Source organism: Alosa pseudoharengus, unplaced genomic scaffold, assembly GCF_046254945.1.
Source record: "Alosa pseudoharengus isolate Yale_2024_CS ecotype anadromous, Long Island Sound unplaced genomic scaffold, YU_APseudo_1.1 YU_APseudo_1.1_scf_19, whole genome shotgun sequence".
Classification (NCBI taxonomy): Eukaryota; Metazoa; Chordata; class Actinopteri; order Clupeiformes; family Clupeidae; genus Alosa; species Alosa pseudoharengus.
In genome coordinates, this window is record NW_027468657.1 from 17,467,739 (window position 1) to 17,479,661 (window position 11,923).

Genomic DNA, 11,923 nt, shown 5'->3' on the forward strand with positions numbered 1-11,923 from the left:
CTCTGCCATATATAAAGAAACATCTCCACCTAGTGGTGCGACTACAGCAGTGCCACATAATCAGCCAATGAGCGCCTCTCCGGTGACGCAATCTCCTGTTCTCGTACTCAACGGGTTGGTTGGTGGCTAAAAAGTCAGATGTATCCTCCGAATTAGCGCAATTCGTTTGAATTCTGTATGTGCAATTTGTATCGTTCATCATGCCGATCGTTTGCTCTGCAGGAGGATGCACGAATCGTTTTATAAAAGGCTCGGAAATTCGTTTTTATCGGTAAGAATATATTGTATTTACTTTGTGGGCAATGAGGAGTCACTCAGTTAGCTATCTGGCTAGTGAGCTAGCAAGTTTTGTGTGGCGGGCACGTTACCTGGATAGAAATGTAATTCTGTTAATGTAGACCAGTGTTTCTCAAACTTTTTCAGACGAAGGACCACTTAACCAATAAAAAAGAAACGCACGGAACACCTAGGTAAAAAAAAAGAAGATTAGACCTACTTCAACAGTATATTAGCTTACACAATATGCCTACTCACTGAACCACCTTGCTTATTGTCTTTGCTTATTGTGTCAGAGGATTCATATGATTTAAACTGGCATATTTTACACAGACAGTGTTGCAGAACTGTTTGGACTTACATACAAGTTGGGTCAATATTGCAGACAACTCATCTATATTATATTTTACCACGTCTGCTCGCGGACCACCAGTGGTCCCCGGACCACACTTTGAGAAACACTGATAGACTTACAAGCTAACGTCATGTCTACATCGATAAAGTTAGTTTTCAGTTGAATAGTCGTAAGTATGCAGGCTATAAAACGTTATGCAAGGGACAAAAGAATATGGACAGTGGTTGGTTTCGGTTGTCCTGATTTGTGAATTCAGAAAATAGGCAAATGTTGCCTCAAACTAATACATTGGTCACCAAGCCATGAACCTTTTTTGCTAGACACTTTAGTTGTACATTCATTTAACCGCACTGACTTTCTTAAGCATAGGCAAGAGCAGGTAACGACATATTTGAAAAGCGGCCTTTACATGACAAATTAAAGGGTGAACTTTGCATCTAACAAGGTAGGGTGAATTTAGTGGTTTAATTTACCATTAACTTTAACTCATCAACTCATAAGTTTTTGAAGCTAGCATTTCCAAAATGATCCAGGTGGTGGCAATTCTTTCACACAAGCTTACGTTTCGTCATAGATCACTTGAGGTGCAAACAATATCGTTTTGGTTGATTTGGCCACTTAACTTCAAAACACAGTTTGGATAGACATTAGCAATATAGGCTATCATAGGAGTGATTAACGTCAGAAAATCTAGACTGGAGTAACTCAACATGTGGCACCTTCGGTATGATTAGTGTAGGCAACTAAATATGTTAAATAGCTTGTTATAGTTACCAAAATGATGGCTAAGGAGCCAAAAGTAAACACACATGGATAGCTATAAAAACTATGCTTTCATTATACAACTAAACACAACAAAATACTTGTATAACCCTTGAGCCAGCTCCTTTCTATGTGATCTCCAACAACATGGCATACCTGTTACCGCCCACAAATATCGACAAAAATTCACAAATTCACTTATGTTTGTGTGAAGGAATGAATCAGGAATGTTGCTTTTTTGCAGGTTGGGCTTTTACCCACAAAAGGAGCCAAACGTTTCCATTAGAGTAGTGGTAGTGAGATGAAGCTTCATGACTCTTCTTGAAGCTTTCCTACTAGGGCATAAAAAAAAAAGGTTTGGTTCCTGTTGGTTGTTAGTTGAGGGCATGGGTCGGTAGGGATTTTTTTTTCCCCTCCCAGTGCCAGTAAGGGATAGGTAGAAAATCAGTCCCTCCAGATTTCACAAGTTTTTTTGAGACTGTTGCGACCTAAAATGCCTGGATGGAAGTTGCGGTGTTTTTAGCTGTTTTTATACTGTATCTAAGGTTTGGAATATTGTTTTTACTATTGTGGGATGTTGTGTGTTAACATTCGTAAATACTGCAAAAACAATCCATAATTTTGTTGGGAGGTATAGCTTGTCTGTTAAGAAAATGTAAGCATTGTGGAAATGTGTTCACTGACTGCATATCGTGTGCAAATGACATGAAATGTGTGAATGGTATGGCCACAAAAGACCGATGTTGTGTTAATTGTATAGAGTTTTGAAAATGTGACAACTGGTTGGATGCTTGTTAGCGACTGAAAAACAAAAACTGTAAGGACAGTTGCTTGGCTCTCTGTCATCGTGCCCATAGATTTTAGAAAGCCAAATACTGCATTGGGCTCCAGAACGTACGTAAATAGCGCTGCCATATTGGTGAGGGCAACAATCACTGTAGACCATTGGAGAAACAGGTGTCTCTGATTGGATATCAGACAGGTGTCTCTATCCGGCAAGTGTTGCCCATAGACAGTAAGGTGTTTGCCCCCAACAATATGGCGACCTGTTCACGTATGCCACCTGCAGTAATTGAACTTGACGGACAATGTGGTATCTAGCTTTCTAATATCTATGATCACGGCAGCTTAATTCTGAAAGTGGTGTGCGCGTCAGTAATAACAGTCCATGTATAACAATAATCCCTGAGCTGAGAAACCACATAACGCAAGTGATGGGAATTAAACGAAACCTTGAGGCAGAGAATTTGCCTCGCATCATTTTTTGTAATTTAATTATTTGAGTTACTTGAGTAATCGTTTCAGCCGTAATATAAATTAAATATAAATATGTGCAATGTTTTAGCAGTATCCTTGTAAGAGCAGAATATATATGGATATGCAGTAAGAACAGTGTATGAACAACACAGATATGTGCAGTGTAGTAGCAGTAACATTATAAGATTAGTAAAATAATATCTAGAATATGCAGTGTATTAACAGAAATATTATATAAAACAGAATAAATGGATATTCAGTATGAACCGTAGACAGATATGTACAGTATGCACAGACATGTCCAGTGTAGTAACAGTAACATTATAGGAGTAGTAAAAAAACAAGTGTATGTGCAATAATAACAGTTTAAAGAGCAGTAGATATGGTTATGTATAAGTGTAATTAATAGGGTGCAACTTGCCGAAATGTGGGTTAAACAACAAGAAATCAGTTGCGTTCAGGGTTCTTTCAAGCCTGTGAGCCTTTGTCAGGCAGTGGAAAATGTACTTAGGGTGCACTCACACACACACACACACACACTGCCCTTTCTGTAAGTGATTGCCTCAGCATTTTGTACTCTGTTGCCTCCTCTTCCCTCTTCCCTCTCCCCAGGTTCCCTATTAGTAAGCCTCAGCTGGCCGAACAGTGGGTGCGGAGTCTCAACCGCAAGAACTTCGTCCCCACCACCAACTCTTGCCTCTGCTCTGAGCACTTCCAACCGGACTGTTTCCGCGACTACAACGGCAAGCCTTTCCTGCGAGAGGAGGCTATTCCAACCATCTTCAATTCGAACAAGCAGGTAGGGTGAGCCAAAATGTTCATGACTATACAGTTTTTGCATCATATCAAAAGTTTGCTACTTTGAAAAGCATAAAATATGTTGCGTTGTTTGCTTTTTTGTTTACTATGTGATCCCACCTACACTACCAGTCAAAAGTTTGGACACACCAACTCTCAAATGTATGTTTTTTTACTTTATCTTTATTTATATCTGAGTAGGTGGTTATTATTATGAAATAGCCCACATGGATTCATGTTAGCAAACAAATAAATGTAAATAAATCTACATTTTTAATATTTTAAATTTGTCAAGGTGCAGACCTTTTGCTCAGTCTCTCAACCAACTTTATGTCAGCTGGAATGGATTTCCCATACATTGTAAGCATTTGTTAGCTGCTTGTCTTTCACCGAGTTTAATTAAAAAAGAATGATGTTGCCTTTAATAATTAGCCTAGAAATCTAGACGCACCCTAGCGGCAGCAAATTACATTTGCTTCCAGGGCTAGTCTAGCAACTCTCCGTTGGCTTGTGAGCTCGAAAAATTAAACTTCTCAAATCGTGTATAGAGTCGTTAGGCGGGCTTAACATAATGATTGATGGCAGAGTTGCAACGGTTTGGCTTGAATTCCCTTCTACTTGAAAACAAAGAAGATGGATGTTGCTGTTGGCCAACAGTGTGACACGAGTTAAGCTTGTTTTAAGTTGGCAAAAGTTTGAACTAGCCAACTAGCTCCGCTGGTGGGAAAACGCATTGGACTCAGCACTGTCCTATTGCGTGCAGATAGAATTTGAAAGACAACCGATTATCCCGCCCCTCGGACTGAGCACTGCGAACGGTGAGTGCCCAGACCCTACATTTTAATGAACAGTGAAGAATGTGAAATGTGGTGCATGGAATTAATATATTTCTAGAGACCTTTGTCTTCGGTCATACTTTGGATGTTGTAGGTATTGTTGTACAATGTAGGAAAAAACAATAAATAAAACAAACAAATAAAAAAAAAACTATGAATAAGTTTGTGCGTGTCCAAACTTTTGACTGGTAGTGTATGTTAATTCCTAGTTTGAGTTTTGCTCCATAATGTGACAATCAAAAAAAAAAAATCAAGACCCGTAAACAAGACTGTGTTTAAAATCTTTTGACCGGCGGTGTACTCATCAGACTACTAGAGCAATGTGAGGAGAAATTAGGTGAATTTGGGCAAATATATCAAATTAGAACAGCAGACAACACGTTGAAGCTGTTTTGTTGTTCTAAAGTAAGTATATATACTCTTTTGATCCCATGAGGAAAATTTGGTCTCTGCCTTTATCCCAATCTGTGAATTAGTGAAACACACTCAACACACAGTAAACACACAGTGAGGTGAAACACACACTAATCCCGACGCAGTGAGCTGCCTGCTACAGCGGCGCTCGGGAGCAGTAAGGGGTTAGGTGCCTTGCTCAAGGGCACTTCAGCCGTTCCTACTGGGCGGGGTTCGAATCGGCAACCCTCCGGTTACAACTCTGAAGCGCTAACCAGTAGGCCCCAACTGCCCCTGTTCTTCAGACCCTTCAAGTCGGCAGCATGACCAGAGTTTAGGCAGAGACTTTTATGGTGTTTTTTCCTGTTCAAAAGATATAACATCACTGCAAGTACTGTAGGTATTACATTTCCTGGAAAAACCCAGATGAGTGGGTTTTTCCAGGAGGGTTTCCGGTGAGGGTGTGGTGATGTGTGAAGCGAGTCAGTGAGGGGGAGATGATGATACTGTACCAGCCTGTACAGGAGTTATTTGAATGAGCAGAGTGGAGACCATTTCTTGTGAAATGGTCAGAACGAGACTGGGGTAAAAGTCCACATTACATCAGATTGGAAAAGTACTGGAATCACACAATATCAGACGTGTTTTTATATAAAAACAGGGAATGGTTTCCACCATTAAAATCGGCCCTGGTCGACGCTAATTGGCTAAAAGGCGTTTTTGGTGACGCCTCGAGAAGGAGGCACTTCTCGAGCGCCGAGGAGCATAAAAGGCAGAGCACAGCCATTAGTAGCTCAGATCTCATGGCGGGTATCAGCTGGTAACATCATCTTCACCTTGTTACTTGACCGTTCGGTCTGGACATTGTTTGGGCTGTATTCTCACTGCAATACGGTGAATGAAGATCAACAATATTTTGAAATCTTCTGTCTGCATTGTCTCCTTCGGGTGTTTGGTTCCAGAGTGCTAATTGGCTGACGGGATTCAGAGGTGGATTTTTCCATGACACTTTCTAACGAGGAGATGCGCCAGTATTAGGGTTGCAAAGGGGCGGAAAATTTCCGGGTAATTTTTCCGGAAACTTACTGGAAACTTTTGATGGGAAGTTAAGCTGGGGAATTTTGGAAATACTCCAAATTGGAAACTTTCATGGAATTAAAGGAAATTATGGGAATTTACGGGAATTAACTGGGAATTTTTGGTAATTCCTACTTTTTCATATACAAACATTAACATTTTGTTTGATAATAACCAATATGATTCGTTTGTTCATATTTTCGCTTAGCTTAGCATACAAAGCTAGCTACCATGCGAACGGGAATTCCATTCTCTGCCTATGGTTTACTAGCGTGCTAAGCTAGCAACACTGCAAAACATTAACTGACTATCAGTTTGTTCAGTTAGAATCCCAGAAAATGGTAAAACAAGTAAAAAAAAAATGACACAACATACCACCCCAACTAAACCTTATAGATTATGTAAATTATATATAAATTGTCAAGCTTAATCAGACAGATTAATCGTCCCATTACAGTTTAATTACAGTTTAATTACAGTGCAAAATGACGTACACCAATTTGAATGAGGACAAAAGTGACGACAAGCCCATAACTGGGCAACTCTGTTCGCAAACTTATCCCAGTTTCACACCAGTTATTCCCACATGAGATGACGTTTTCACTGGGAAGTTATTTTCCCCATGCACATGAACACACCATATGTTTCCTTTACGTCTAATAGCCTATGCTGATTGCTGTGTGCATGGGATTGATGTATGTACAGGGTAGAAATTTGTCTGAAATTGCATTAAATCAGGTTGTTATTATGCTGCAAGATGGGGTTTTGTCCACTACATTTAAGTTCCCTGTTATAGACTAAATTGCCATATTAAAAATTCCCAGTTTATTCCCATTAATTCCCGTATATTCTCGTTAATTCCCATGGAAAGTTTCCACTTTGAAAATTCCCGTAATTTTGCAACCCTAACCAGCATTCAAAGAATCCTCTGTGAAAATGTATGGGGTAAGGGGTTAGTTTGTTACGCCAATATGGCCACTGTCTACGCCAAGGCTTTGAACTGGTTCACGAAACTAAAATGAAAAATGTAAACTTTTGATGCTTTGCTAGGAACAGAAACGAAACCAGAAACTTTAAATTTTTTTATGGTCCGGAACAGAAACGTTCTAGCCTGGCGAGCCAGACCCACATTAAAATGTAGGGTCTGGGCACTCACCGTTCGCAGTGCTCAGTCCGAGGGGCGGGATAATCAGTTGTATTTCAAATTCCCTCTGCACGCAATAGGACGCAATAGGATATTTGTTTTCAAGTAGCAGGGAATTCAAGCCAAACCGTTGCAACTCTGCCATCAATCATTATGTTAAGCCCACCAAACGACTCTATACACGATTTCAATGCCTGATTAAGTTTCGATTTCTGGAGCTCACAAGCCAACGGAGAGTTGCTAGACTAGCCCTGGCAGCAAATGTAATTTGCTGCCGCTAGGGGCGCGTCTAGATTTCTAGGCTAGAAACGTTCTGTTATTTAAAGTAATGGTAACCAGTTAATAGCGTTATTTCTTTCGTTCTTTGACAAGATTTCTGTGCAATATGACTTGGTAAGGTTCACTTCCGGTTGAAATGTAATAGAGAAGCTTGCCGCCAGCTGTACAGGGCCCTGACAAGGTTTTGGGCATTTGTTTATAAGTTTAGTATTCACAATGGCAGCTATGTACACACCATTGTGGTTTTGTATTGTCTAATGACATTAGAGAGACAAAAATGCACTGATTGAGCCCTAACCGGGTTTGGCCAATTGATCTTCACAATGGCAGCTATGTAGCCTATCATATTTCAGTTATTTGCCCAGATTTTGCTATGCGAGTTGCACAGGCTTTTGGATAGATGTAAGAACTACAGTGATGCTTCTGTAATGCTTAGTGGTTTTGTATTGTTTGATGACATAAGAGAAACAAATGCACTAATTGGGCCCTGGTCAGGTTGGGTCAATTGAAGTTTTCAATGGCCGCTATGTAGCCTGCCCTATTTGTCATTTGCACCAATTGAGCTATGTAAGAAGTATAATGGATATGTGTTCAGTTTTTTGCCAATAAACAACATGGCAGAAATGTTCCTTGTCTTAATTTATGTATAAAAGTGAAAGAAATGTATGCATGTTAGAATTACAGTTATGCCGCTTACATAATGTAGCCTATAGTGCTTTTTTAATGTTTGATGACTGGACAAGAGACTTAAGGAAGATTATGGAGACTAACAATATAATTTTATAAAAGTCCGAATGATCAGCCTACTTATTTGTATATCCCGCAGCTGACATGGAACGTTATTAACCAGTTCGAGAACTTTATTTTTTTATACTAACCGGTTTAGGAACGTCAATTTTAGGGTTGAACCGAAAACCGGAAACGTTAAAATACTGTTTCTGTTCGGAACGAACCAATTGGGGAAATAATTCTGGTTGAAAGCCCTGGTCTATACATATCCCACCCTTTCCTGTATGCCTCCCCGTTCACTTGAATAGGAAAATAGCTACCCGATAACTGCCCAGAGTATGTTGCAAGATGGCCGCCGGGTGGAGGGACTTGCCTAAAAGGACTTTGGTTTAGATTCATTTTTCCAGTCTGACTCTTACTTCTCTTCCTCTGGTCCAGATCGAGCTGCGCCGTAACCGCGGTCAACCGGGCGAAGTGAACCGACTAGGCCTGACACAGGACAAACCCAGACTTCGCATTCAGGAGAAGCGACAGTCCAGCAGAGATGCCAGAGTGAGGCACACACACTACGCGCTTTTCTCTACACACACTCAATCTGCGGGCGTACACACACACACACGCACGTGTGCGCAGAGATGTTCCCTTCACATGCCTGTTGTTTTATGTGATTCTGTGTTAAATTATGTTTTTATGTTTTTCCCAGGGGAGAATGTTGGACAAGAAGGAGAGGAGGAGGGGAAAGATGGCTGAAAGGTACAGTAACTCCTAATGAGTCCACTCATACTTATTTTTTTATTTTTCCACTCCATATCTCTCTTTCTCTTTCTCTGTCTCTTTCTCTCTCTCTGTGTCTCTCTCTCTCATGCTCACATCTCCTTTTTTAATGGTAAGTGAATTTCACACCTAGCCTGAGGCCTGCGTATCAAACAGGTCTTAAAGCACCAGGCCAATTTTCAGATCTGAAAATGTCTAATTACCGTATTTTCCAGACTATAAGTCACACTTTTTTTCATAGTTGGGCTGGTCCTGCGACTCAGGTGCAACATATATATATTTATATATATGGTTTTTTCCTCTTTTTTTTTTATATACTCCGGTGCGACTTATAGTCCGGAAAATACGGTATATAAAACGGCTCCACAAATGTCTGAAAACTTCAAACCCAGCTATTTCCCTTGCTATGAGCCCTGTGTAACTCTGATGTGTGCACGCGTGTCCGCAGGCAGACCATGACGGGGAAGAGTAAAGTGTACGACAGTCGCGGGCTGCTGATCTCGTGCGGACGCGACCTCTGCGACTGCCTGGACGCCGACTGCATGGGCTGCTTCTACCCGTGCCCCGACTGTGGCTCGCGCAAGTGCGGCGTGGAGTGCCGCTGCGACAGGAAGTGGCTCTACGAGCAGGTGGAGGTGGAGGGTGGAGAGATCATCCGCAACAAGTTCGCCTCCTAGCCACACACACACACACACACACACACACACACACACACACACAGTCCATTGGTGGTGGGGGAAGGGATAGGAGGATGCAGGAGAGTGGAGGAAGGAGCTCACCTGCTAGCCACACACACACACTCCATCGGTTGAGGAGGAGAGGTGAGTAGGGGAACGACTGTGTTAAACAGCTGTAATACAAAGATGAGCAAGAGGAGACAGAAAAGTAGAGCTGGAGGAAGAGGAAGAAAGAGGAAGAATGGGCTCTCTCAAACAGGACCGGCTGCTGGTCACCCGAGGAAGAAAAGATGGCAAAGGAGTGGGAAGAGTTGGGACAATGGATTATGTCAAGCTTAACAAGCAAAAGTTCTTAACCACCCATTTTCTTTTCCATAATTATCTGAGTTTTCAGAATGGTTCAGATAGTTTGTCTATCTTGTTGTGAATATTGATGTTCAGTGTTTTTTTTTTCTGTGTCAAAGACCTTTGTGTATTATTTTCGTTTGTAATTAAACACATTTTCTTATATAATAATCATGTGCTCATCTCCTTCATCCATTTATCCATTAGCAGTGTTCGTTAAGGACATTCTACATACTACTTCTGTGTTGAGTTTTGAGCAATTTAAAGTCGCCATTTCACAACATAAGACAAGATGGAACTTGATAAATGCCATAACATCACACACAAACACACTGCAGCAATTTTGTTTAGACGAGCACTAAATAAAGGACTCAGTTGCGCTGCGTGTAAAACAATACATTTTAATGAGTGTTGCTAGGCGTTAGGAACAGCAACAGTATGCTGAATTACCACTAGGGGGCACACTTTCCGCAGCTGACATCAGCAGTGGCACACCAATCGAGTGGAGAGGAGTGGAGAAGTGCCTCCAGTGTCCCAGTCCCGCCCTCATAGGTGGTGCGGCAGCAGGGGGGGTTCGGAGGGACGGCACACCTGCTCGGGGCTGAGGGGGCTGCAGTCGTAGTGGTTGGTGTTGCAGGTACTGCACTTACAGCTGAGGGCCTTCGGCACCGTCAGCAGGAGCAGCTCTGACCCGGAGTAGCATTGCTCGGGAACGCGGCGGGTCTCGTAGGTCCACTCCTGGAAGTGGCAGCTCACCTCCGCGTTTTGCTTCCCTGAAGGACTCCTGTACACAGGTGCCTGTGGACACACACACACACAAATAAACATAAAAGAGTGTGTGTTTCACATTCACAAAGAAGAACTTTCTGAGCAAACCAGAAGTTTTGTTTTAAAGGAACCATATAAGATTGGGGCCAAAACTGTACTGTAGAGCGGTGTTTCCCCTCCCCCTCCCCCCTGACTCGAGGTTGCCAACCCAGATGCCGAAACACTACTGACTTTGTGATTTAATAGATAGGTAGAGGGTGGTGCATCAGGCCAAAACACAACATGACATGACAAAACACAACATCAACATCAGTTGAGGGCTGCAACTTCACTTTTTAAATGACAATATCTTGGCCGGACTACTGTTGTCAGTGATATAAGTATTTGAAATGAACATGATTTCTTAATGTCTATGACATATCAGGGCCATTTTATGATCAATTGAAATAAATTTCTTACATACGGTTCCTTTAAAATAAATTGGTGAATGTGTTTTTGGAAAAAGGCTCTCTGGGTTCATTTATATCTGTCTAAATGACTGACAGGTGAGATATCGACAGGGCGTTACCAGAGTTGTCCAGCTTCCTGCCACAGTCCTGCCACACACTCAGTCATCTGAGTGTAATTAGTATAACTCCTCAGACCGATAGAAAGTGCTAATTCGAGAAATCACCTAGGTTAAGTGCACAGGTAGAACCAATATGTGAAAGGACTTTTACTTTCTGAAGCCGGACTTATACACCTCTGGAAGAGTTACCGTGTTGGAGCACAGGCCAGCACACCCCTGGGTCTCCATGTAGCAGCATCTGCCATTTTCCATCTCCACGGGGATGCTGATGTTGACCAGCTGGCACTCTGGCACCACCGCCTGCACCAGGCTCCACAGCGCAACCATGGTAACCACGTGCATCTTCAACTGGGGAAGTTGCAGAAATTTCACAGAGGATTTCAGGCCAACGTTGGGCACTGGATTGTTAGGCAGCAGTTTTAAGGTTTGCACCACAGATAAAGACAGATAACACATCTGTTATATCACCAATACTACCAATTTCAGTTCTCCTTCAACCCTAAAGAACTGTCTCATATAGCCTAAGTAGTATGTATTCAAAGGCCACTAAAAAGGTTTTCAATAGGGCCTCACTTTACTGTAGTAATGTGAAAATGTTCTGAAAGTTTTAATCCTTTTACTGTCATTCTAATTCACATTTAATTTCAAATGTTATAATGATTTAAATTCACAGAAGTGTCTTTAGGCCTTCCTCAGATATCCAATTCTCAAATACACAAATACAATAGTTGAGCAAAATAATAATAACACCATTCCCTGACCTGAATTTAGTGAATCTGGTGCAGTGACTAGTTGTAGATGCAGCTAAATGAGCGATCACCTGAGAGAGAGGGATGAAGACATGAGGAGGGACAGAGAGAGAGAGGGATGAAGACATGAGGAGGA

At 41.7% G+C, this 11,923-nt stretch overlaps 2 protein-coding genes across 3 annotated transcripts; one reads left to right on the forward strand and one right to left on the reverse strand.

The window, feature by feature from the left end:
* Positions 1-114: 114 nt before the first annotated feature.
* Positions 115-9,873, forward strand: arl14ep (ADP-ribosylation factor-like 14 effector protein). Of its 2 annotated transcripts, XM_076291904.1 has the most exons (6): positions 115-271; positions 3,263-3,449; positions 3,581-3,610; positions 8,345-8,458; positions 8,610-8,659; positions 9,129-9,873. In XM_076291904.1, the coding sequence occupies exons 1-6, from the start codon at positions 201-203 to the stop codon at positions 9,355-9,357; spliced, it is 681 nt and encodes a 226-aa protein (XP_076148019.1). In that variant the 5' UTR covers positions 115-200; the 3' UTR covers positions 9,358-9,873. The 2 variants fall into 2 exon arrangements, with proteins under 2 accessions (XP_076148019.1, XP_076148020.1); XM_076291905.1 differs by lacking the exon at positions 3,581-3,610.
* Positions 9,874-10,248: 375 nt separating this feature from the next.
* LOC143132873 (gonadotropin subunit beta-1-like) lies at positions 10,249-11,380 on the reverse strand. Its single transcript, XM_076292697.1, has 2 exons — positions 11,228-11,380; positions 10,249-10,500 (listed from the first exon to the last, which is right to left on the reverse strand). Exons 1-2 carry the CDS (start codon positions 11,378-11,380, stop codon positions 10,249-10,251), a joined length of 405 nt encoding a protein of 134 aa, XP_076148812.1.
* Between the last annotated feature and the right edge of the window lie 543 nt (positions 11,381-11,923).

What these genes read in the sequence shown, in the direction of transcription:
- arl14ep (XM_076291904.1), top strand. Translation starts at nt 201, where the DNA reads ATGCCGATCGTTTGCTCTGCAGGAGGATGCACGAATCGTTTTATAAAA. An exon ending in GGACACACCAACTCTCAAAT is followed by an intron (nt 3,611 to 8,344) that starts GTATGTTTTTTT and finishes CCTCTGGTCCAG; the next exon opens with ATCGAGCTGCGCCGTAACCG. An exon ending in AGGGGAAAGATGGCTGAAAG is followed by an intron (nt 8,660 to 9,128) that starts GTACAGTAACTC and finishes GCGTGTCCGCAG; the next exon opens with GCAGACCATGACGGGGAAGA.
- LOC143132873 (XM_076292697.1), bottom strand. Translation starts at nt 11,380, where the DNA reads ATGCACGTGGTTACCATGGTTGCGCTGTGGAGCCTGGTGCAGGCGGTG. An exon ending in CTGGCCTGTGCTCCAACACG is followed by an intron (nt 10,501 to 11,227) that starts GTAACTCTTCCA and finishes GTGTGTCCACAG; the next exon opens with GCACCTGTGTACAGGAGTCC.